The 26,803-nt window shown below is 40.4% G+C and overlaps 2 protein-coding genes across 3 annotated transcripts in view; one reads left to right on the top strand and one right to left on the bottom strand.

Annotated features, from left to right (window-relative positions):
• Positions 1–26,803, top strand: part of RNF24 (ring finger protein 24) — a 142,478-nt gene that overhangs the window by 64,658 nt on the left and 51,017 nt on the right. The window lies entirely within an intron of this gene.
• LOC116740433 (histone RNA hairpin-binding protein-like) lies at positions 12,605–14,143 on the bottom strand. Its single transcript, XM_032606084.1, is given in 2 exon segments — positions 12,605–13,457; positions 14,115–14,143. Coding segments are annotated over 2 exon segments (882 nt in total).

The following is a 26,803-nucleotide window of genomic DNA, read 5'->3' as shown; positions in this document are numbered from 1 at the left end:
TGCAGGGGACACAGGTTTGAGCCCTATTCCAGGAAGATCCTACATGCAATGCAGCAATTAAGCCTGTGCACCACAACTACTGAGCCTATGCTCTAGAGCCCACAAGCCACAACTACTGAGCACAACTACTGAAGAGTGCATGCCTAGAGCCCATGCTCTGCAATCAGAGAAGCCACCACAATGAGAAGCCCATGCACCGCAACAAAGATGCAACGCAGCCAAAAATAAATAAATAAATAGATTTATTTTCTTTAATCATCTACAAAATATTAATAAACTGATCCTAGGAACATATAAAAATGATTCTGGGCTTCCCTGGTGGCGCAGTGGTTGAGCGTCTGCCTGCCAATGCAGGGGACGCAGGTTCGTGCCCCGGTCCGGGAAGATCCCACATGCCGCGTAGCAGCTGGGCCCGTGAGCCATGGCCACTGAGCCTGTGCGTCTGGAGCCTGTGCCCCGCAATGGGAGAGGCCACAACAGTGAGAGGCCCGCGTACCGCAAAAAAAAAAAAAAATGATTCTGACCAAGTGAGGTTTATACCTATACAAGGTTAGTTTAACATGAGAAAACCAATTAACATAATAGACTCACTGTTATGATTAAAAACTCTCAACAAACTAAGAATAGAAGAATCTTCTACATGAAACTACTGTATAAAAACTTGTAGCTGGGCTTCCCTGGTGGCACAGTGGTTCAGAGTCCGCCTGCTGATGCAGGGGACACGGGTTCGTGCCCCAGTCCGGGAAGATCCCACATGCCATGGAGCGGCTAGTCTCGTGAGCCATGCACGTCCGGAGCCTGTGCTCCACAATGGGAGAGGCCACAACAGTGAGAAGCCCGCATACCGCAAAAAAAAAAAAAAAAAAGCAACTTACAGCTAACATCATAATTAACGGTGAAAGCCTAGACACTTTCTCTCTAAGATTGGGAACAAGACAAGGATATCTGCATTCACCACCTCTTTTCAACATTGCACTGGAGGTTCTAACCAATATAGTCAGGAAAGAAAAATAAAACACATTCAGATTAGAAAGGAAGACGTAAAGCTGTCTTTCTTTACAGATGAAATGATTCTGCATGTAGAGAATGCCAAGGAATTCACACACACACATACACACACACAAACTAGAACTAATAAATGAATTCAGTAAGGTCACAGGATACAGGATCATTATACCAAAATATCAATTTTACTTCTATATATTAGGAATGGACAATCCAAAATAATTTCATTCACAATAGCATTGAAGAGAGTAAAAAACTTTGGAATACATTTAACAAAAAAGTTCAAGACTTGTACACTGAAAACTACAAAACATTGCTGTAAACCTTAAAGATTAAATAAATGGAAATTCCATATTCATGGATTTGAAGACAACATTATTAACATGGCAATTCTTCCCAAATTTATCTATAGATTCAAAGCAATTTCCTTCAAAAATCCCAGTTGAATCTTTTGCAGAAATTAGCAAGCTGATCCTAAAATTTATATGAAATGACAAAAGACCCCAAAAAGCCAAAACAATATGAAAAAGAACAAAGTTGGAGGACTTAACAATTCTTGATTTTAAAACTTACTATAAAGTTATCATAATCAAGACAGTGTGATACTGGCATAAAGATAGACATATAACTCAATGAGGGACTTCCCTGGTGGTGCAGTGGTTGGGACTCTGAGCTCCCAATGCAGGGGGCCCAGCTTCGATCCCTGGTCAGGGAACTTCTACCACATGCATGCTGCAGCTAAGAATTTGCATGCCAGAGCTAAGGAGCCCTCCTGCCATAACTAAGGAGCCTGCCTGCCACAACTAAGACCCTGCGCAGCCAAATTTTAAAAAGTTAGACATATAGCTCAGCGAAATAGAATCCAGAGTCCAGAAATAAATTCTTACATTTATGGTCATTTGATTTTCTATTAAGCTATGCAAAATGATGAACTTCTCCCCTTCTCTGAACACATTTTTCTTATTCCTTTCTTTACTACAGACCTGGCACACAGCACCTCCTTGAATTAGTTTTTTGTTTTTTGTTTTTAGAAGTTGTCAACTAAATTCTCATTTATTTTTCATATTTAGAAGCATTTATATTTCTGTTTTTGAATTTATTTATTTTTTATTTTTGGCTGCATTGGGTCTTCATTGCTGCACACGGGCTTTCACTAGTTGCGGTGAGCAGGGACTACTCTTCATTGCGGTCTGCAGGCTTCTCATTGCAGTGGCTTCTCTTGTTGCGGAGCACAGCCTCTAGGTGCACGGGCTTCAGTAGTTGTGGCTCACGGGCTCTAGAGCGCAGGCTCAGTTGTTGTGGCACACGGACTTAGTTGCTCCGCAGCATGTGGGATCTTGCTGGACCAGGGCTTGAACCCGTGTCCTCTGTTCTGGCAGGAGGATTCTTAACCACTGCACCACCAGGGAAATCTTGCCTTGTTGAATTAGACTAAAGTTCACAATGGTGTGCTTAATGTAAAGTGACCGACAACCTCTTCCAGTAGAAAATACTAATCAGGGTGGAGAGATGAACCTTTGTCTTGCTCAATCTACATAAATTAACTCAAAATAGATCATAGAGCTATAGATTACATAGCTAAAACTGTAAAGCTCTTAAAAGAAAACATACAAGTAAATCTTTAAGACCTTGAGTTAGACAAACATTTCTTAGATACAGCACCAAAAGTACAAGCAATAAAGACAAAATTGGGGCTTCCCTGGTGGCGCAGTGGTTGAGAGTCCACCTGCTGATGCAGGGGACACGGGTTCATGCCCTGGTCCGGGAAGATCCCACATGCCGCGGAGCCGCTGGGCCCGTGAGCCATGGCCGCTGAGCCTGCGCATACGGAGCCTGTGCTCCGCAACGAGAGAGGCCACAGCAGTGAGAGGCCCGCGTACTGCAAAAAAATAAAAAATAAGGACAAAATTGATAAGATGAACTTCATCAAAATTTAAAACTTTTATGATTCAAAAGATACCATTAAAGTGAAAAGACAAGCCTAAAACTGGGAGAAGAGATTTGCAAATTATATATCTAATAAAGCACATGTATGCAGAATATATAAAGAACGTTTATTACTTAATAATAAGAAAACAAATAGGGAGGGCTTGCCTGGTGGCACAACAGTTAAGAATCCACCTGCCAATGCAGGGGACACGGGTTTGAGCCCTGGTCCGGGAAGATCCCACATGCCACAGAGCAACTAAGCCCATGCGCCAGAACTACTGAGCCTGCGCTCTAGAACCCTTGAGCCACAACTGCTGAGACCACATGCCACAATTACTGAACCCCGCCTGCCTAGAGCACATGCTCTGCAACAAGAGAAGCCACTGCAATGAGAAAACTGCGCACCGAAACAAAGAGTAGCCCCTGCTCGCCGCAACTAAAGAAAGACTGCACAGCTATGAAGACCCAGCACAGCCAAAAATAAATAATCCTTAAATCCTTAATCCTTAAAAAAAAAGAAAAGAAAACAAATAGGGACTTCCCTGGTGGTGCAGTGGTTAAGAATCCACCTGCCAATGTAAGGGACATGGGTTTAATCCCTGGTCTGGGAAGATCCCACATGCCACGGAGCACCTAAGCCCATGAGCCACAGCTGCTGACCCCACGTGCCACAACCACTGAAGCCCACGTGCCTAGAGCCCATCCTCTGCAACAAGAGAAACCACTGCAATGAGAAGCCCACGCACCACAATGAGAACCCTGTGCACCGCAAACAAGAGTAACCCCTACTCACCACAACTAGAGAAGGCCCGTGCACAGCAACAAAGATTCAACACAGCCAAAAATAAATAAATAAATATTTTTTTTAAAAAAGGAAAAAGAAAACAAAACAAATAACCCAGTTTAAAATTGGGCAGGGAGGGTCAAGATGGCAGAGTAGAAGGACATGTGCTCACTCTTTCAAGAGCACTGGAATCACAACTAACTGCTGAACAATCATTGACAGGAAGACACTGGAACTCACCAAAAAAGATACCCCACATCCAAAGACAAAGGAGAAGCCACAATGAGACAGTAGGGGGGGTACAATCACATAAAATCAAATCCCGTTACTGCTGGGTACGTGACTCACAAACTGGAGAACGCTTATACCACAGAGGTCCACCCACTGGAGTGAAGGTTTTGAGCCCCACGTCAGGCTTCCCAACCTGGGGGTCCAGCAATGGGAGGAGGAATCCCTAGAGAATCAGACTTTGAACGCTAGTGGGATTTGATTGCAGAACTTTGACAGGACTGGAGGAAACAGAGACTCCACTCTTGGAGGGCACACATAAAGTAGTGTGCAAATCAGGACCCAGGGGAAGGAGCAGTGACCACATAGGAGACCAAAGCACACATACCTGCTGGTGTTGGAGGATCTCCTGCAGAGGCGGGGGTGGCTGTGGCTCACTCTGGGGACAAGGACCCTGGCAGCAGAAGTTCTGGGAGGTACTCCTTGGCATGAGCCCTCCCAGAGTCTGCCATTAACCCCACCAAAGACATGGGTAGCCTCCAGTGCTAGGTCGCCTCAGGCCAAACAACCAACAGGGAGGGAACCCAGCCCCATCCATCAGCAAACAAGCGCATTAAAGTTTTACTGAGCTCTGCCCATCAGAGCAACACCCAGCTCTACCCACCACCAGTCCCTCCAACCAGGAAGCTTGCACAAGCCTCTTAGATAGCTTCATCCACCAGAGGGCAGATAGCAGAAGCAAGAACTACAATTCTACAGCCTGGGGAAGGACAACCACATTCACAGAAAAACAGACAAAATGAAAAGGCAGAGGACTTTGTACCAGATGAAGGAACAAGATAAAACCCCAGAAAAATAACTAAATGAAGTGGAGATAGGCAACCTTCCAGAAAAAGAATTCAGAATAATGATAGTGAAGATGATCCAGGACCTCGGAAAAAGAATGGAGGCAAAGATTGAGAAGATGCAAGAAACATTTAACAAAGACCTAGAAGAATTAAAGAACAAACAGAGATGAACAACACAATAACTGCAATGAAAAATACACTAGAAGGAATCAGTAACAGAATAACTGAGGCAGAAGAATGGATAAGTGACCTAGAAGACAGAATGGTAGAATTCACTGCCATGGAACAGAATAAAGAAAAAAGAATGAAAAGAAATGAAGACAGCCTAAGAGAACTCTGGGACAACATTAAACGCAACAACATTCTCATTATAGGGGTCCCAGAAGGAGAAGAGAGAGAGAAAGGACCTAAGAAGATATTTGAATAGATTATAGTCAAAAACTTCCCTAACATGGGGGGGAAATAGCCACCCAAGTCCAGGAAGTGCAGAGAGTACCAGGCAGGAGAAACCCAAGGAGAAACACACCAAGACACATAGTAATCAAATTGACAAAAATTAAAGACACAGAAATTATTGAAAGCAACAAAGGAAAAATGACAAAAACTTCCCTAACATGGGAGAGGAAATAGCCACCCAAGTCCAGGAAGCGTAGAGAGTTCCAGGCAGGATAAACCCAAGGAGAAACATGCCGAGACACATAGTAATCAAATTGACAAAAATTAAAGACAGAGAAATTATTGAAAGCAACAAGGGAAAAACGATAAATAACATACAAGGGAACTCTCACAAGGTTAACAGCTGATTTCTCAGCAGAAACTCTACAAGCCAGAAGGGAGTGGCACAATATATTTAAAGTGATAAAAGGGAAGAACCTACAACCAAGATTACTCTACACAGCAAGGATCTCATTCAGATTCGATGGAGAAATCAAAAGCTTTACAGACAAGCAAAAGCTAAGAGAATTCAGCACCACCAATCCGGCTCTACAACAAATGCTAAAGGAACTTCTCTAAGTGGGAAAAACAAGAGAAGAAAAGGACCTACAAAAACAAACCCCTAAAAATTAAGAAAATGGTAATAGAAACATACACATTGATAGCTACCTTAAATGTAAATGGATTAAATACTCCAACCAAAAGACATAGACTGGCTGAATGGATACAAAAACAAGACCGGTATATATGCTGTCTACAAGAGACCCACTTGAGGACTTCCCTGGTGGCGCAGTGGTTGAGAGTCCGCCTGCCGATGCAGGGGACACAGGTTCGTGTCCCGGTCCAGGAAGATCCCACATGCCACGGAGCAGCTAGGCCCGTGACCCATGGCCGCTGAGCCTGCGCATCTGGAGCCTGTGCTCCGCAACGGGAGAGACCACAACAGTGAGAGGCTCGCGTACTTCAAAAAAAAAAAAAGAAAGAAAGCTGGAGTAGCAATTCTCATATCAGACAAAATAGACTTTAAATAAAGATTATTATAAGAGACAAAGAAGGACACCACATAATCATCAAGGGATCAATCCAAGAAGAAGATATAACAATTGTAATTATTTATGCACCCAACATAGGAACACCTCAATACATAAGGCAAATGCTAACACCTATAAAAGAGGGAGTTGACAGTAACACAATAATAGTGGGGGGCTTTAACACCTCACTTACACCAATGGACAGATCATCCAGACAGAAAATTAATAAGGAAACACAAGCTTTAAATGACATAATACATAATACACCAGATACATTTAATTGACATTTATAGGACATTCCATCCAAAAACAACAGATTACACTTTCTTCTCAAGTGCACATGGAACATTCTCCAGGATTGATCATGTTTTGGGTCACAATTCAAGCCTCGGTAAATTTTAAGAAAATTGAAATCATATCAAGCATCTTTTCCAACCACAATGCTATGAGATTAGAAATCAACAGGGAAAAAATTATAAAAAACACAAACACATGGAGGCTAAACAGTAAGTTACTAAATAACCAAAAGATCACTGAAGAAATCAAAATACCTAGAGACAAAAAATACCTAGAGACAAATGACAACGAAAACATGACTATCCAAAACCTATAGGATGCAGCAAAAGCAGTTCTAAGAGGGAAGTTTACAGCAATACAATCCTACCTCAAGAAACAAGAAAAATCTCAAATAAACGATCTAATCTTACACCCAAAGGAACTAGAAAAAGAACAAACAAAATCCAAAGATTAGTAGAAGGAAAGAAATCATAAAGATCAGAGCAGAAATAAATGAAATAGAAACAAAGAAAACAATAGCAAAGATCAATAAAATTAAAAGCTGGTTCTTTGAGAAGTTAAAATTGATAAACCTTTAGCCAGACTCATCAAGAAAAAGAGAGAACTCATATCAATATAATTAGAAATGAAAAAGGAGAAGTTACAATGGACACCACAGAAATACAAAGCATCCTAAGAGACTACTACAAGCTACAAGCAACTCTATGCCAATAAAATGGACAACCTGGAAGAAATGGACAAATTCTTAGAAAGGTATAACCTTCCAAGACTAAACCAGGAAGAAATAGAAAATATGAACAGACCAATCACAAATAATGAAATTGAAACTGTGATTAAAAATTTCCAATGAACAAAAAGTCCAGGACCAGATGGCTTCACAGGTGAATTCTATCAAACATTTAGAGAAGCGCTAACACCATTCTTCTCAAAGTCTTCCCAAAAATTGCAGAGGAAGGGACACCCAAACTCATTCTATGAGGCCACCATCACCCTGATACCAAAACCAGACAAAGATGCTCCAAAAAAAGAAAATTACAGACCAGTATCACTGATGAATATAGATGCAAAAATCCTCAACAAAATACTAGCAAACAGAATCCAACAACACAGTAAAAGGATCATTCACTATGATCAAGTGGGATTTATCCCAGGAATGCAAGGATTCTTCTATATATGCAAATCAATTGATGTTGTAAACCATATTAACAAATTGAAGGAGAAAAACCATATGATCATCTCAATAGATGCAGAAAAAGCTTTCGACAAAATTCAACACCCATTTATGATAAAAACTCTCCAGAAAGTGGGCATACAGGGAACTTACCTCAACATAATAAAGACCATATATGACAAACCCACAGCAAACATCATTCTCAATGGTGAAAAACTGAAAGCATTTCCTGTAAGATCAGGAACAAGACAAGGCTGTCCACTCTTGCCACTATTATTTAACATAGTTTTGGAAGTCCTAGCCATGGCAATCAGAGAAGAAAAAGAAATGAAAGGAATCCAAATTGGAAAAGAAGAGGTAAAACTGTCACTGTTTGCAGATGCCATGATACTATACATAGAGAATCCTAAAAATGCCACCAGCAAACTACTAGAGCTAATCAATGAAATTGGTAAAGTTGCAGGATACAGAATTAATGCACAGAAATCTCTTGCATTCCTATACACTAACAACGAAAGATCAGAAAGAGAAATTAAGGAAACAATCCCATTCACCATTGCCCCAAAAAGGAATAGAATACCTAGGAGGTAAAAGACCTGTACTCAGAAAACTGTAAGACACTGATGAAAGAGATCAAAGATGAGCCAAACAGATGGAGAGATATACCATGTTCTTGATTGGAAGAATCAATATTGTGAAAATGACTGTACTACCCAAGGCAATCTACAGATCAATGCAATCCCTATCAAATTACCAGTGGCATTTTTTACAGAACTAGAACAAAAAAATCTTAAAATTTGTATGGAGGCACAAAAGACCCCAAATAGGCAATGCAGTCTTGAGGGAAAAAAACAGAGCTGGAGGAATCAGACTCCCTGACTTCAGACTATACTACAAAGCTACAGTAATCAAGACAATATGGTACTGGCACAGAAACAGAAATATAGATCAATGGAACAGAATAGAAAGCACCTACGGTCAACTAATCTATGACAAAGGTGGCAAGGACATAAAATAGAGAAAAAACAGTCTCTTCAATAAGTGGTGCTGGGAAAAGTGGACAGCTACATGTAAAAGAATGAAATTAGAACACTCCCTAACACGATACACAAAAATAAACTCAAAATGGAGTTTATTTTTTACATTTTTTGCATTTAAAGACCTAAATGTAAGGCCAGACACTATAAAACTCTTAGAGGAAAACATAGGCAGAACACTCTTTGACATAAATCACAGCAAGATCTTTTTTGATCCACCTCCTAGAGTAATGGAAATAAAAACAAAAAACAAATGGGACCTAATGAAACTTAAACTTTGCCAAGCAAAGGAAACTACAAACAAGACAAAAAGACAACCCTCAGAATGGGATAAAATATTTGCAAACGAATCAACGGACAAAGGATTAACCTCCAAAATATGTGAACAGCTCATGCAGCTCAATATTAAAAAACAAACAAACAACCCAATCCAAAAATGGGCAGAAGACCTAAATAGACATGTCTCCAAAGAAGACATACAGATGGCCAAGAAGCACCTGAAAAGCTGCTCAACATCACTAATTATTAGAGAAATGCAAATCAAAACTACAATGAGGTATCACCTCACACCAGTTAGAATGGGCATCATCAAAATCTACAAACAACAAATGCTGGAGAGGGTGTGGAGAAAAGGGAACCCTTTTGCACTGTTGGTGGGAATGTAAATTGATACAGCCACTATGGAGAACAGTATGGAGGTTCCTTAAAGAACTAAAAATAGAATTACCATATGATCCAGCAATGCCACTACTGGGCATATACCTGGAGAAAACCGTAATTCAAAAAGACACATGCACCCAATGTTTATTGCAGCACTGTTTACAATAGCCAGGTCATGGAAGCAACCTAAATGCCCATCAACAGACAAATGGATAAAGAAGTTGTGTTACATATATACAATGGAATATTACTCAGCCATAAAAAGGAACGAAATTGGGTCATTTGTAGAGACATGGATGGATCTAAAGACTGTCATACAGAGTGAAGTAAGTCAGAAAGAGAAAAACAAATATCATGTATTAACATGTATATGTGGAACCTAGAAAAATGGTACAGAGGAACCGGTTTGCAGGGCAGAGATAGAGACACAGATGTAGAGAACAAACATAGGGACACTAAGTGGGGAAAGTGGCTGGGGGGGTTGGTGGTGGTGGGATAAATTGGGAGATTGGGATTGACATATATACACTAATATGTATAAAATAGATAACTAATAAGAACCTGCTGTATAAAAATATAAATAAAATAAAATTCAAAAAAAATTTAAAAAATAAAATTGGGCAGGGAGTTCGCTGGTGGTCCAGTGGTAAAGAATCCACCTTCCAATGCAGGGGATACGGGTTCGATTCCCTGGTCGGGGAACTAAGATCCCACATGCCACGGGGCAACTAAGCCTGCGCACTTCAACTAGAAAGCCTGCGGTGCTGCAAACTACAGAGCCCATGCGCTCTTGAGCCTGCACACCACAACGAAGGGCCCGCATGCTGCAATAAAAGATCCTGCATGCCACAACTAAGACTCAACGCAGCCAACAATGACTAAATAAAATATTTTTTAAATGAAATAAAATTGGGCAAAGGATTCGGATATTTCAACAAAGATAATATGCAAATGGCCAGTATGCTCATGAAAAGATGCTCAGTATCACTAATCATTAATGAAATGCAAATTAAAAGCCACAGTGAGGTACCACTTCACATTGACTAGAATGGCTGAAATCAAAAAGATAAGTTTGGAGAGGATGTGGAGAAATTCAAACCCTCATACACTGCCTCTGAGATTGTAAAATTGTGCAGCCACTTTAGAAAACAGTCTGGCAGTTCCTCAAAAGGTTAAACATTAAGTTGCCATATGACCCAGCAACTTCACTCCTAGTTAAATACCCAAGAAAAGTGAAAAAATATATCCACACAAAAAGTTTCACATGAATGTTCATAGCAGCTGAGCATTATTATAACTGTATTATTTATAATAGCCAAAAAATGGAAACAATCCAAGTGTCCAGTCAACTGGTAAGTGAATAAAGAAAATACAGTTTATCCATAAAATGGAATACTATTTGTCAATAAAAGGAAACAAAGTACTAATATAGGCTATAATGTGGATGAACACTGAAGACATTATGCTAAATGAAAGAAGCCAGACACAAAATACCATATATTGTGATTCCACGTGTATAAAATGTCCAGAAAAGGCAAATCTTTAGAGACGAAGTGGATTAGTAGTTGCCTCGGGCTAGGGGTTGGAATAGGGAATGACAGCTAATGAGTACAGTTTCCTTTGGGGGATGATAAAAATGATCTGGAAGTGGATTATGGGGATGATTGCACAACTCAAAATTTACTAAAAATCATTGAATTACACTTAAAATAAGGTACACTGAAAATGAATTTTAGGTACATAAATTATATCTCACAAAAGCTAATAGGAACAAAAAAGGGAATAGGAAGATACCGGAAACTGAAACTTCTAGATTATTGCAAGAAGGCTTCTGCAGAGCCTCAAGAACATGGCATTTGGGACAATATAACGCACCGAAATGTGGTTTTGGGGGGGGTGTTGAATTTTATTTATTTTTTATACAGCAGGTTCTTATTAGTTATCTATTTTATACATATTAGTGTACATATGTCAATCCCAATCTCCCAATTCATCACACCACCACCACCACCCCCGCTGTCCCCCCTTGGTGTCCATATGTTTCTTCTCTACATCTGTGTCTCTATTTCTGCCCTGCAAACCGGTTCATCCGTACCATTTTTCTAGATTCCACATTTATGCGTTAATATATGATATTTGTTTGAAATGTGTTTTTTGAGAGAAGTTTTCATTTGATCGTGTATATACTTGGTAGGTAAGTTTATATTGTTACTTAATCTTTCATTTAGTAAATGTATTCTCAGCACATCCTAGATGCTGGGAATGCCATAATGATCAAAACATCACAGATTCTGTCATCTCGGAGTTTCTGTTATATAGTTGAGATGAAAAACACAATAAAATCGTAATTAAAATTTTAATTACAACCTTTGATAATGAGGGGTGTTTGTTTTTTGGATTGGCTAACCTGCATTAAAGGATTTTTCTTTTTTTTTTCTTTTTTAAAAATTTTTTTGGCAACGTAGTTAAAGAAGGTCCTTTTTATTTTTGCAATGTCATTCCATACAAAAGCAATAGAAACACAACAGTCTTAATAAGAAGTTTACAATTGAATATTTGAACAGAAAATCTGTACACATTATCATGCACAACAATTTTACATGGTAAATTAACTGACTGTAAAAAAAATGTTCTTTCTAAATCTTTCTGCTTTCTAAACTTGGAAACAGTATAGGTAGAAGGCCTACTTAGTGCTATTTACAAATACCAAATTAAGACTGTATAACTTACATAAACCCCATTAATTTACCAGCTCAATTTAATATCTCACTATTCAGTTCTCTGTATGAAGAAAAAAGCCAATCTTGACATATTAACAAACAACCCAAACCCTAACCCTTTCCATAAAGATATTAAAGGTATCTGATTATGAGGACACTGACACACTTGTCAGGTTGACTTCAAGGATGCGGGAGATTAAGCAATTAAGATTGTTGCAAGATTGCTTCGAGTTCAATTTTCCTCGGATTTAGTTCCATTTACAGTTTAAAATATGCAGAATACACTCCCTCTACATAAAATTAACGTTTCTTAAGAAAATAAGGCAAGAACAACAATTCACCATGAGACTGTACACTATTAACAGAAACCTCCAGTTACAAACGCAGGATGCATGCTTGGCGGGCCACTTCCCGCCTGGGGAGGCAGCGCTGCTCCCAGTGGCCTCCAGGTGGCGACAGTTAGCTCATGTCTGAGAAGTCTTTCAAGGGTTCAGTTAAACAGGCTTTAAAGTCAAACTCGTCCTCTGCCTGGCAGTCCACGTTTCTAACTTTCGTGGGTGTGCCACAGTACATGTCGAAGTTATCCTGAGAGCTCGTCTGGGACTCAGAGCTGCTCTCCGCGGATTCCATCTCCATCTCCCCGAGGTCAACAGGACGTATTTCTTGCAAATCACATCCTTCTTCCGCTGGAGGATTCCAAAAATGCAGAGCCACCTTCCAGAGTTTGATCTGCTGGTCCCACGATCCTGGACTATACTTATTGAATTTGTTGGGGGTTTTGGGATGAATGCCAGGCTGTTGAAGGTGCCTTGGGACTTTAATATAGCAATCGTAGGCGATGGTGTTCTTCCCATAGTCGATCTGCTTCTGTCTTCTCATCAGGACACTTTCATCGGTCTCCAAGTCAGCTGGCAATGCTGACATAGATTCCTTTGAATCCGAACTTCCTAATGATGATTTTCTCTCCCTTCCAAAGTCATTTATGAGGAGTTTGCTTTTATATCTTGCAATTTCGTTGTTAACTCTAGTCCTCATTTCATCTTCTTCGACTGCACTTGCCCAGTCTGAACATCTAGAATGGGGCTTAGGGCCTTTGGGAGTGGTAAAGCTATCGGGTCTGCGGTCGCCCGGCGGCCTCGCAGGGCCCTAGGCGTCCTCGGACTTCCAGTGCCTCTCCTTGGTCGTGTGCTTGCGTCCCAGGCTCCATCTCGCGGCGGGCGGCTGGCTGTCGTCGCCGTCGCAGCGGCTTCCGCACCCGGGGGACTTCGCAGCCGTCAGGCCATGGCGACGCGGCGGGCAGGGTCGTGGAGGCCTGGGGTCCGGCCGTGGCGGTGGCAGCAGTGGAGACCTCCTCTCCGCGCGACGCTGATGGACTCTGTTATTTTTTTTTTTTACTGGTTGTTTTCTTTTATCTTTGTTGGAGTATAATTGCTTCACAATGCTGTGTTAGTTTCTGCTTTATAACAAAGTAAATCAGCTATACATATACATACCTGCCCATATCTCCTCCTTCTTGCGTCTCCCTCCCACCCTCCCTATCCCACCCCTCTAGGTGGTCACAAACACCGAGTTGATCTCCCTGTGCTATGCGATTGCTTCCCACTACCTATCTGTTTTACATTTGGTAGTGTATATATGTCCATGCCACTCTCTCACTTCCCCCAGCTTACCCATCCCCCTCCCCGTGTCCTCAAGTCCACTCTCTACATCTGCGTCTTTATTCCTATCGTGCCCCTAGGTTCCTCAGAACCTTTTTTTTTTAGATTGCATATATATTTGTTAGCATACAGTATTTGTTTCTCTCTTTCTGACTTACTTCACTCTGTATGACAGACTCTAGGTCCATCCACTTCACTATAAATAACTCAATTTCGTTTTTTTATGGCTGAGTAATATTCCATTGTATATATGTGCCACATTTTCTTTATCCATTCATCTGTCAGTGGGCACTTAGGTTGCTTCCATGTACTGCCTATTGTAAAGAGTTGCAATGAACATCGTGGTACCTGACTCCTCTTCAATTATGGTTTTCAGGGTATATGCCAGTAGTGGGATTGCGGGTCGTATGGTAGTTCTATTTTTAGTTTTCTAAGGAACCTCCATACTGTTCTCCATAGTGGCTGTATCAATTTACATTCCCACCAACAGTGCAAGAGGGTTCCCTTTTCTCCACACCCTCTCCAGCATTTATTGTTTGTAGATTTTTTGATGATGGCCATTCTCACTGGTGTGCGGTGATACCTCATTGTAGTTTTGATTTGCATTTCTCTAATGATTAGTGATGCTGAGCATCCTTTCATGTATTTGTTGGCAATCTGTATATCTTCTCTGGAGAAATGTCAATGTAGGTCTTCTGCCCATTTTTGGATTGGGTTGTTTGTTTTTTTAATATTGAGCTACATGAGCTGCTTGGAAATTTTGGAGATTAATCCTTTGCTGGTTGCTTCATTTGCAAATATTTTCTCCCATTCTGAGGGTTGTCTTTTCATCTTGTTTACGTTTTCCTTTGCTATGCAAAAGCTTTTAAGTTTAATTAGGTCCCATTTGTTTATTTTTGTTTTTATTTTCATTTCTCTAGGAGGTGGGCCAGAAAGGATCTTGCTGTGATTTATGTCATAGAGTGTTCTGCCTGTGTTCTCCTCGAAGAGTTTGATAGTGTCTGGCCTTACATTTAGGTTTTTAATCCATTTTGAGTTTATTTTTGTGTATGGTGTTAGGGAGTGATCTAATTTCATTCTTTTACATATAGTTGTCCAATTTTCACAGCACCAATTATTGAGGAAGCTGTCTTTTCTCCATTGTATATTCTTGCCTCCTTTATCAAAGATAAGGAGACCATATGTGCATGGGTTTATCTCTGGGCTTTCTATCCTGTTCCATTGATTTATATTTCTGTTTTTGTGCCAGCACCATACTGTCTTGATTACTGTAGCTTTGTAGTACAGTCTGAAGTCTGGGAGCCTTATTCCTCCAGCTCCATTTTTCTTTCTCAAGATTGCTTTGGCTATTCAGGGTCTTTTGTGTTTTCATACAAATTGAAATTTTTTGTTCTAGTTCTGTGAAAAATGCCATTGGTGGTTAGTTGGATAGGGATTGCCTTGAATCTGTAGATTGCTTTGGGTAGTATAGTCATTTTCACAATGTTGATTCTTCCAGTCCAAGAACATGGTATATCTCTCAATCTGTATCATCTTTAATTTCTTTCATCAGTGTCTTATAGTTTTCTGCATACAGGTCTTTTTTCTCCTTAGGTAGGTTTATTCCTAGGTATTTTATTCTTTTTGTTGCGGTGGTAAATGGGATTGTTTCCTTAATTTCTCTTTCAGATTTTTCATCATTAGTGTATAGGAATGCAAGAGATTTCTGTGCATAATTTTGTATCCTGCTACTTTACCATATTCATTGATTAGCTCTTGTAGTTTTCTGGTAGCATCTTTAGTATTCTCTATGTCTACTATCATGTCATCTGCAAACAGTAACAGCTTTACTTCTCTTCCGATTTGTATTCCTTTTATTTCTTTTTCTTCTCTGATTGCCATGGCTAAAACTTCCAAAACTATGTGGAATAATAGTGGTGAGAGTGGACAACCTTGTCTTTTTCCTGATCTTAGAGGAAATGTTTTCCGTTTATCACCATTGAGAATGATGTTGGCTTGTCATATGGCCTTTATTATGTTCAGGTAAGTTCCCTCTATGCCTACTTTCTGGAGGGTTTTTATCACAAATGGGTGTTGAATTTTGTCAAAAGCTTTTTCTGCATCTATTGAGATGATCATATGGTTTTTATTCAATTTGTTAATATGGTTTATCACATTGATTGATTTGCATATATTAAAGAATCCTTGCATCCTGGGGTAAATCCCACTTGATCATGGTGTATGATCCTTTTAATGTGCTGTTGGATTCTGTTTCCTAGTATTTTGTTGAGGATTTTTGCATCTATGTTCATCAGTTATATTGGCCTGTAGTTTTCTTTCTGTGTAACATCTTTGTCTAGTTTTGGTATCTGGGTGATGGTGACCTTGTAGAATGAGTTTGGGAGTGTTCCTCCCTCTGCTATATTTTGGAAGAGTTTGAGAAGGATAGATGTTAGCTCTTTTCTAACTGTTAGTTAGAATTCATCTGTGAAGCCATCTGGTCCTGGGCTTTTGTTTGTTGGAAGATTTTTAATCACAGTCTCAATTTCAGTGCTTGTGATTGGTCTGTTTATATTTTCTATTTCTTCCTGGTTTAGTCTCGGAAGGTTGTGCTTTTCTAAGAATTTGTCCATTTCTTCCAGGTTGTCCATTTTATTGGCATATAGTTGCTTGCAGTAATCTCTCCTTATCATTTGTATTTCTGCAGTGTCAGTTGTTACTTCTCCTTTTTCATTTCTAATTCTATTAGTTTGAGTCTTCTCCTTTTTTTTCTTGGTGAGTGTGGCTAATGGTTTACCAATTTCGTTTATCTTCTCAAAGAACCAGCTTTTACTTTTATTGATCTTTGATGTTGTTTCCTTCATTTCTTTTTCATTTATTTTTGATCTGATCTTTATGATTTATTTCCTTCTGCTAACTTAGGAGTTTTCTTGTTCTTCTTTCTCTAATGGCTTTAAGTGTAAGTTAGGTTGTTTATTTGAGATGTTTCTTGTTTCTTGAGGTAGGATTGTATTGCTATAAACTTCGCTCTTAGAACTGCTTTTGCTGCATCCCATAGGTTTTGAGTCGTCGTATTTTCATTGTCATTTGTTTCTAGGTATTTTTTGATTTCCTCTTTGATTTCTTCAGTGAGCTCTTGGTTATTTAGTAGTGTTGTTTAGCCTCCATGTGTTTGTATTTTTTACGGATTTTTTCCTGTAATTGATATCTAGTCTCATAGCATTGTGGTCAGAAAAGATACTTGATATGATTTCAATTTTCTTAAATTTACCAAGGCTTGATTTGTGACCCAAGATATGATCTATCCTGGAGAATGTTCCATGAGCACTTGAGAAAAATGTGTATTCTGTTGTTTTTGGATGGAATGTCCTATAAATATCAATTTAGTCCATCTTGTTTAATGTATCATTTAAAGCTTGTGTTTCCTTATTTATTTTCATTTTGGATGATCTGCCCATTGGTGAAAGTGGGCTGTTAAAGTCCCCTACTATGATTGTGTTACTGTCGATTTCCCCTTTTATGGCTGTTAGTATTTGCCTTATGTATTGAGGTGCTCCTATGTTGGGTCCATAAATATTTACAATTCTTATATCTTCTTCTTGGACTGATCCCTTGATGATTATGTAGTGTCCTTCTTTGTCTCTTCTAATAGTCTTTATTTTAAAGTCTATTTTGTCTGATATGAGAATTGCTACTCCACCTTTCTTTTGATTTCCATTTGAATGGAATAACTTTTTCCATCCCCTCACTTTCAGTGTGTATGTGTCCCTAGGTCTGAAGTGGGTCTCTTGTAGACAGCATATATATGGGTCTTGTTTTTGTATCCATTCAGCCAGTCTGTGTCTTTTGGTTGGAGCATTTAATCCATTTACATTTAAGGTAGTTATCGATATGTATGTTCCTATTACCATTTTAATTGTTTTGGGTTTGTTATTGTAGGTCTTTTCCTTTTCTTGAGTTTCCTGCCTAAAGAAGTTCCTTTAGCATTTGTTTTAAAGCTGGCTTGGTGATGCTGAATTCTCTTAGCTTTTGCTTGTCTATAGAGGTTTTAATTTCTCTGTCGAATCTGAATGAGATCCTTGCTGGGTAGAGTAATCTTGGTTGTAGGTTTTTCCCTTTCATCACTTTAAATATGTCCTACACTCCCTTCTGGCTTGCAGAGTTTGTGCTGCAAGATCAGCTGTTAACCTTTTGGGGATTCCCTTGTATGTTATTTGTTGCTTTTCTTTTGCTGCTTTTAGTATTTTTTCTTTGTATTTAATTTTTGATAGTTCGATTAATATGTGTCATGGCGTGTTTCTCCTTGGATTTATCCTGTATGGGACTCTCTGCACTTCCTGGACTTGATTGACTATTTCCTTTCCCATTTTAGGCAAGTTTTCAACTATAATCTCTTCAAATATTTTCTCAGTCCCTTTCTTTTTCTCTTCTTCTTCTGGGACCCCTATAATTAGAATGTTGGTGTGTTTAATGTTGTCCCAGAGGTCTCTGAGACTATCCTCAATTCTTTTCATTCTTTTTTCTTTATTCTGCTCTGCAGTAGTTATTTCCACTATTTTATCTTCCAGGTCAGTTATCCGTTCTTCTGCCTCAGGTATTCTGCTATTGATTCCTTCTACAAAATTTTTAATTTCATTTATTAGGTTGTTCATCATTGTTTGTTTGCTCTTTAGTTCCTCTAGGTCCTTATTAATCATTTCTTGTATTTTCTCCATTCTATTTCCAAGATTTTGTATCATCTTTACTATCATTACTCTGAATTTTTTTTCAGGTAGACTGCCTACTTCCTTTTCATTTGTTTGGTCTGGTGGGTTTTTACCTTGCTCCTTCCACTGCTGTGTGTTTCTCTGTCTTCTCATTTTGCTTACCTTACTGTGTTTGGGGTCTCCTTTTTGCAGCATGCATGTTCTTAGTTCCCGTTGTTTTTGGTGTCTGCCCCTAGTGGCTAAGGTTGTTTCAGTGGGTTGTGTAGGCTTTCTAATGGAGGAGACTGGTGCCAGTGTTCTGGTGGATGAGGCTGGATCTTGTCTTTCTGGTGGGCAGGACCACGTCTGGTGGTGTGTTTTGGGGTGTCTGTGACTTTATTATGATTTTAGGCAGCCTCTCTGCTAATAGGTGGGGTTGTGTTCCTGTCTTGCTAGTTGTTTGGCATAGGGTGTCCATCACTGTAGCTTGCTGGTCGTTGAGTGGAGCTGGGTCTTAGCATTGAGATGGAGATCTCTGGGGGAGCTTTTGCCATTTGATATTACATGGAGCTGGGAGGTCTCTGTTAGACCAATGTCCTGAACCTGGTTCTCCCAACTCAGAGTCACAAGCATGACATCTGGCTGGAGCACCAAGATCCTGTCAGCTACACAGCTCAGAAATAATGGAGAAAAGGAAAGAAAGAAAGGGGGGGGAGAGGAAGGAGGGAGGGAGGGAGAGAGAAAATGAAGGAAAGAAAGAAAGAGAAAGAAAGAAAGAAAGAAAGAAAAAAAGAAAGAAAGAAAGAAAGGAAAGGAATAATAAAATAACATTATTAAAATTAAAAATAATTTTAAAAAATTAAAAAGTAATAAAAAAGAAAGAAAAGAGCAACCCAACCAAAAAAACAAATCTACCAATGATAACAAGTGCTAAAAACTCTACAAAAAAAAAACAGACAGACAGAACCCTAGGACAAATGGTAAAAGCAAAGCTATACAGACAGAATCACACAAAGAAGCATACACATACACACTCACAAAAAGAGAAAAAGGAAACATTATATATATATATATATATGTATATATTAAAAAAATGGAAGAGAGCAACCAAATCAATAAACAAATCTACCAGTGATAATAAAGTCTAAATACTAAACTAAGATAAACATAAATCCAGGAACAGATTAGATACAGAAAGCAAACCCCAAGTCTACAATTGCTCCCAAAATCCACTGCCTCAATTTTGGGAAGATTCGTTGTCTATTCAAGTATTCCAGAGATGCAGGGTACATCAAGTTGATTGTGGAGATTTAATCCACTACTCCTGAGGCTGCTGGGAGAGATTTCCCTTTCTCTTCTTTGTTCACACAGCTCCTGGGGTTCAGCTTTGGATCTGGCCCTGCCTCTGCGTGTAGGTCACCTGTTACAGGACGGGGTTAAAGTAGCAGCTGATTAGGGGGCTCTGGCTTACTCAGGCCAGAGGGTGGGAGGGGTATGGAATGTGGGGTGAGCCTGCGGTGGCAGAGCCTGGCATGACGTTGCAACAGCCTGAGGCGCACTGTGTGTTCTCCTGGGGAAGTTGTCCCTGGATCATGGAACCCTGGCAGTGGCGGGCTGCACAGGCTCCCAGGAGGGGAGGTGTGGATAGTGACCTGTGCTTGCACACAGGCTTCTTGGTGGCTGCAGCAGCAGCCTTAGCGTTTCATGCCCGTCTCTGGTGTCCGCTCTGATAGCCGCAGCTTGCACCCGTCTCTGGAGCTCATTTAGGTGGTGCTCTGAATCCCCTCTCCGTCTGCACCCCGAAGGAATGGTCTCTTGCCTCTTAGGCAGTTCCAGACTTTTTCCTGGACTCCCTCCCGGCTAGCTGTGGTGCACTAGCCCCCTTCAGGCTGTGTTCACGCAGCCAACTCCAGTCCTCTCCCTGGGATCCGACCTCTGAAGCCCGAGCCTCAGCTCCCAGCCCCCACCCATCCCGGCAAGTGAGCATACAAGCCTCTCAGGCTGGTGAGTGCTGGTCAGCACCAATCCTGTGTGGAAATCTCTCCACTTTGCCCTCTGCACCGCTATTGCTGTGCTCTCCTCCGTGGCTCTGAAGCCTTCCCCTGCCATCCCCTGTCTCCGCCAGTGAAGGAGCTTCCTAGTGTATGGAAACTTTTCCTCCTTCACAGCTCCCTCCCAGGGGTGCAGGTCCTGTCCCTATTCTTTTCTCTGTTTTTTCTTTTTTCCTTTGCCCTACCCAGGTATGTGGGGAGTTTCTTGCCTTTGGGGAAGTCAGGTCTTCTGCCAGCATTCAGTAGGTGTTCTGTAGGAGTTGTTCCACATGTAGATGTATTTCTGATGTATTTGTGGAAAGGAAGGTGACCTCCACGTCTTACTCCTCCGCCATCTTGAAGGTCTCTCATAAGCAGAGGTTTTGATTTGATAAATCTTTTTTTCTTTTTTAATAGAACTAAGGGTAAAACTTTTTAAAATAAGCTGGACATTAGAAAGTTCCCAAATTTGTTAATGTGCGCAGTTCTTTTTTTTTTGGCCTCACTGTGTGGCTTGTGGGATCTTAGTTCCCCGACTAGGGATTGAACCTGGGCCCATGGCAGTGAAAGAGCTGAGTCCTAACCACTAAACCACCAGGGAATTCCCATTAATGTGCCCAGTTCTAACTGTATGTTTCCCAAGTTTGTTTTTAGAAACCCAGAGTGCATCCCTCTATATACATATAATTTTGAAACGGTTGTTAAGTTCCTGGATCTAACATAGGGCAAGCCACAGCAGCCTATTTTTATTATAGGTGAACCTTGAAGAAAGGCCTTGCATGTTTTCTTAGGTCAGACTCCCAAGGCAATAGAAATAAAAGCAAAAATAAACAAATGGCACCTAATCAAACTTATAAGCTTTTGCACAGCAAAGGAAACCATAAACAAAATGAAAAGACAACCTAACGGTATGGGAGAAAATACTTACAAACTATACACTGACAAGGGCTTAAGTTCCAAAATATACACAGTTCATGCAACTCAATATCAGAAACACAAACAACCCAATCAAAAAATGGGCAGAAGACCTAAACAGACATTTCTCCAAAGAAGACGTACAGATGGCCACAAGTACGTGAAAAGATGTTCAGCATCACTAATTATTAGAGAAATACAAATCAAAAGTACAGTGAGGTATCTCCTCTCAGCGTTCAGAATAGCCATCATTAAAAAGTCTACGGGGACTTCCCTGGTGGTCCAGTGGTTAAGAATCCACCTTCCAATGCAAGGGACTTGGGTTTGATCCCTGGTTGGGGAGCTAAGATCCCACATGCCACAGGGCAACTGAGCCCACATGCCAAAACTACAGAGCCCATGCGCTCTAGAGCCCACGCAGCCCAACTAGAGAGAAGCTTGTGTGCCGCAATGAAGAGCCCACGTGCCACAACAAAAGAGCCCATGTGCTGCAACTAAGACCTGATGCAGCCAAAAATAAATAAATATTTTTTTAAAAAAATCAAAAGTCTACAAATAACAAAAGCTGGAGAGCTTGTGGAGAAAAGAGAACCCTCCTACACTGATTGCCAGAATGTAAATTGGTGCAGGAACTATGAGAGGGTCCTCAAAAAACTAAAAATAGAACTACTGTATGATCCAGCAATCCCACTCCTGAGCATATATCTGTAGAAAACGCTAATTCAAAAAGATACGTGCACCCCAATGTTCATTGCAGCACTATTTACAATAGCCAAGACATGGAACCAACCTAAATGTCCATCAACAGAGGAATGGATAAAGAAGATGTGGTACATATATACAGTGGAATACTACTCAGCCATAAAAAAGGAGTGAAGTAATGCCATTTTCAGCAATGTGCATGGACCTAGAGATTATCATACTAAGTGAAGTAAGCCAGAAAGAGGAAGACAAATACCATATGACGTTACTTATATGTGGAATCTAAAATATGATACAAATGAATTTATTTACAAAACAACAGACTCACAGACGTAGAAAACAAACTTATGGTTACCCAAGGAGAAAGGGGGTGAGGGAGGGATAAATTAGGAGTTTGGAACTAGCAGATAAAAACTACTATATATAAAATAGATAAACAATAAGGTCCTACTGTATAACACAGGGAACTATATTTAATATTCTATAATAAACCATAATGGAAAAGAATATGAAAAAGTATATATGTGTATACATATATATATATATATATGCTTATACAGAAGATAGAAGTGGAAAAGGAAAAAAAAGAATTTTCTCCATTTTTCTGGGAAAATTCCAAACCTAGGCAGAATTCTGAAGTGAGCATGTCACGTGAGACTTCTCCCCTTCTCTGAACACATTTTTCTTGTTTCTTTCTTTACTACAGACCTGGCACCCAGTGCCTTGTTGAATTAGACTGAAGTGCACAGTGGTGTGCTTGATGTAATGTGGCCAACAACCTCTTCCAGTAGATGATGCTAACCAGGAAGGGAGATGAATTTGCCCTGTCAGGCCTCTTCTTGGTGTGTTCTGTATGGACTGCCTCCCTCCTAGAGTAAATACATCAACTTAAAAGAGGAACATAGAAGATTGCAGATGAAAAAACAGACAGTAATATACATGCTGTGAGCATTTGTGGGCAGCATCACATAGATAATGTAAGAGCAGAAGTCATGTTTTAAGAGATCTGAAAAGTATTCCAGAGAAGTTGGATGAAGTAACAAAATAAAGCATAAAGCTCTAAGAAAGAGGGAAATAATGTTAAAGATACAAAAATGGAGGATAAGTTGAGAATTCACAGAATATACTTGAAGAGAAGAAAAAATTTTTAAAAGGGAATGAAATAAAAGAAGCCAGATAAATGAATGAGAATGTTTAAACAGGTTCCAGGTATTGATCATGTTATGTGTATGTTAGTTATACATGTTTCCTATGAACAGATGTATAGGACAATAGACACAGAGGGTTTTTTCCATGATTATATGAAAGTAAAAGGTGAAAATAAAGAAAGAACAATGGTGTGAATGAAAGAGGCTGTGTGTATCCACTTGCTTTATCTTCCCTCCTGGCTTAATGTAGGAACCCACCTGGGCTAAGCTGCGAGCTTGGACTTGTGTTTCCTTGGCCCAAGAGGACTGGCACATATCAGCAGATGCCTCACCATAAAAGGGGCTTCACCACTCCAGTCTATGTTTTTTTTTTTTTTTTTTTTCGATACGCGGGCCTCTCACTGTTGTGGCCTCTTCCGTTGCGGAGCACAGGCTCTGGATGCGCAGGCTCAGCGGCCATAGCTCACTGGCCCAGCCGCTCTGCGGCATGTGGGATCTTCCCGGACCGGGGCACGAACCCGTGTCCCCTGCATCGGCAGGCGGACTCTCAACCACTGCGCTACCTGGGAAACCCCAGTCTGTGTTTTTTTTTTTTTTTTTTTTTTTGTGTTTTATATATATATAAATTTATTTATTTTTGGCTTTGTTGAGTCTTCGTTGCTGCGCCCAGGCTTTCTCTAGTTTTGCGGCAAGGGGGGGCTGCTCTTCATTGCGGTGCACAGGCTTCTCATTGTGGTGGCTTCTCTTGTGGCAGAGCACGGGCTGTAGGTGCACAGGCTTCAGTAGTTGTGGCGCATGGGCTTCAGTAGTTGTGGCTTGCAGACTCTAGAGCATGGGCTCAGTAGTTGTGGTGCATGAGCTTAGTTGCTCTGCGGCATGTGGGATCTTCCTGGACCAGGGCTCGAACCTGTGTGCCCTGCATTGGCAGGCGGATTCTTAACCACTGAGCCACCAGGGAAGTCCCACCACTCCAGTCTTGAGCACCTTGGAGTTCCTGCTTTCCCTTAGATTTTGACTGGGGCAAAATATGGTGAGTGAATCAAGCTACACGTTTCCTCTGCTGAAGGCTTTAAAAAAATAATAGGTAGAAAGTGTTCCACTGAAGAAAGACTTAAAAATGGAAAGGAACACCCAGGACATGGTGAAATGTTCTTCCATGAAAACAATAACAACACCTGAATAGGATAACCAGGAATTTTGTGTAGAAAGAAGTATCCAAAAATTAACCATAAAATTGATATATTCAAAGATGAAGTTAATGATCTTTAGGAGGCACCAGCTGTAGATAATAGAATAACTAGGACAAGCTAGGAATATAATGTGAATTTATATAGCTGTTTAAGAGTCTCTCACCTACTGAGAGACTAAAAGCTAAACACAAAAGAGTACATACTGTGTGATTCCATTTGAATATGAAATTCTAGATTAAGGAAGATTTATCTGTAATGATGGAAATCAGATCAGTGGTTAGGAGTGGTGATTAACTGCAAAGGGGTACAGGGAATTCTCTGGGGATAAAGAAATGTTCTGTATCTTGATTAGGATGGTGGTAACAAGTGTATATTCATTTGTCCAAACTCTTTGACCTATACACATGGGTGCATTTTTAATGTAAATTTATGTCTCCGTTTTTTAAAAAAGATTAACAAAGTCTAAGATAATTTTTTCTTAGAAAGTTTTTCTTGGATGTCTTGTATTAATAAGAAATATATGGTTTTTAATGGTTTGTGAACCACAAATTATAAAACACAGCAGTCTAATTACTGGTGTCTCTTTTTCTGAGCATTTTTGAAGCAAAAGTAGAATACAAACTACTGGGAAGATGCTGATGTATTATCCAGGGAGCAGGAACTGGTCTAAGAAGAATGAGGCCACCAAACACACTTCAAGAAACACTACTGCATGGTTAAGGATCCGCCTGCCAATGCAGGGGACACAGGTTCGATCCCTGGTCCGGGAAGATCCCACATGCCGCAGAGCAACTAAGCCTGTGTGCCACAACTACTGAGCCTGTATTCTAGAGCCTGCGAGCCACAGCTACTGAGCCTGCGTGCCACAACTACTGAAGCCCGCGTGCCTAAAGCCTATGCTCTGCAACAAGAGAAGCCACTGCAAGGAGAAGCCCACACACCACAACAAAGAGCAGCCCTTGCTTGCCAGAACTAGAGAAAGCCTGCACGCAGCAACGAAGACCCAATTCAGCCAAAAAAATGAACAAATAAATTAAAATAAATAAATTTATTTAAAACAAAAAAAAGAAACACTGCTGCAGCCCATCTAACTGTGGTGTACTGTGTGAAGCTCTGGTCCTCTGTGGGGCCAAATCTCTGTCCCTTTTGTATCTTGGTGAAAAATCCCATTGCTGATTTAAAAAAAAAAAAAAAAACTCAGATATTTGTCTATTTCTTTTTTTTTTTTTTTTTCTTTTTGCGGTACGCGGGCCTCTCACTGTTGTGGCCTCTCCCGTTGCGGAGCACAGGCTTCAGACACGCAAGCTCAGCGGCCATGGCTCACGGGCCCAGCCGCTCCGTGACATGTGGGATCTTCCCGGACCGGGGCACGAACCGGCAGGCGGACTCTCAACCACTGCGCCACAAGGGAAGCCCCAACTTTTACATTTGTAATACCTAAATAGCAAAGAATGCTCATTATGATGGTGTTGAATAGTAGCTTTCTTTTTAAAGGTTGTCTTACTTTAAAAGATTATTCATACTCATGCTGAAAAGATATTATAATGAAAATATTATAAAATTAATATATCACTAGACCAGGATTAATATCTTGGAATAATACATCATCTACTTAGACTGTTGGGACAACATATCAGTTGTAGCTAAGCAATTCCATTTACCAAAAGAAAGGGGGGAAATTCCTAAAATGTGTTCTGCATCAGCATATCCCCTGCCAACTCCCATTCTTCTGGTAATGGGTTGTAAGGCCCTAACAAGAAGAGTGGACTCACAGGAAAGTTGTCAGCAGTCAGACCCCAGGAGCACTGAGGCAGATGTCTCTTCCTTCTGATGACAGTACTACCTCTAATACTCCATGTCTGTGTCTCTGTTCAGAATACCCCCAGAGTTTGTTGGTGGTGCCACCCAGTACAAGGACCCCTACAGTGTAGCATTCTCACACCACTGGCTCACTCCCAGCTGGCCTATATTGATAGTTGCCTTTGGCCAGGATAGGTTTCCTGCCTCTGGTGGCCAGGTTGGCAGGTCACTTGACACAAAGCTTAGCAGTGTGTGCAGAGGAGCTCCTGAGGAAGGAGCATTTAGTTTGGTAGAATCCTCTACAGAGACTTGATCTTTGCTAGGGCATCTTTTATGTTATCTACTAATTTTCTTAATGTCATTCCTCTCCCCGACCCCTCGCCAAATACACACACACACACACACACATTATAGCCTTAGTATTTTGCCCTCTTAGAGTTTTCAGACACTTCAGTATCTATCATCTCATTTTATCCTTCCAGGAATCCCTTGAAGATAGGATAAGCATTGTCCCATTGATAATGGGACAGATGGACCAAGTACTGACATCT

Source organism: Phocoena sinus, chromosome 15, assembly GCF_008692025.1.
Source record: "Phocoena sinus isolate mPhoSin1 chromosome 15, mPhoSin1.pri, whole genome shotgun sequence".
NCBI classification, from domain to species: Eukaryota; Metazoa; Chordata; class Mammalia; order Artiodactyla; family Phocoenidae; genus Phocoena; species Phocoena sinus.
The sequence above is the reverse complement of the archived record's forward strand: the minus strand, read 5'-3'. Positions and strand labels throughout refer to the sequence as shown.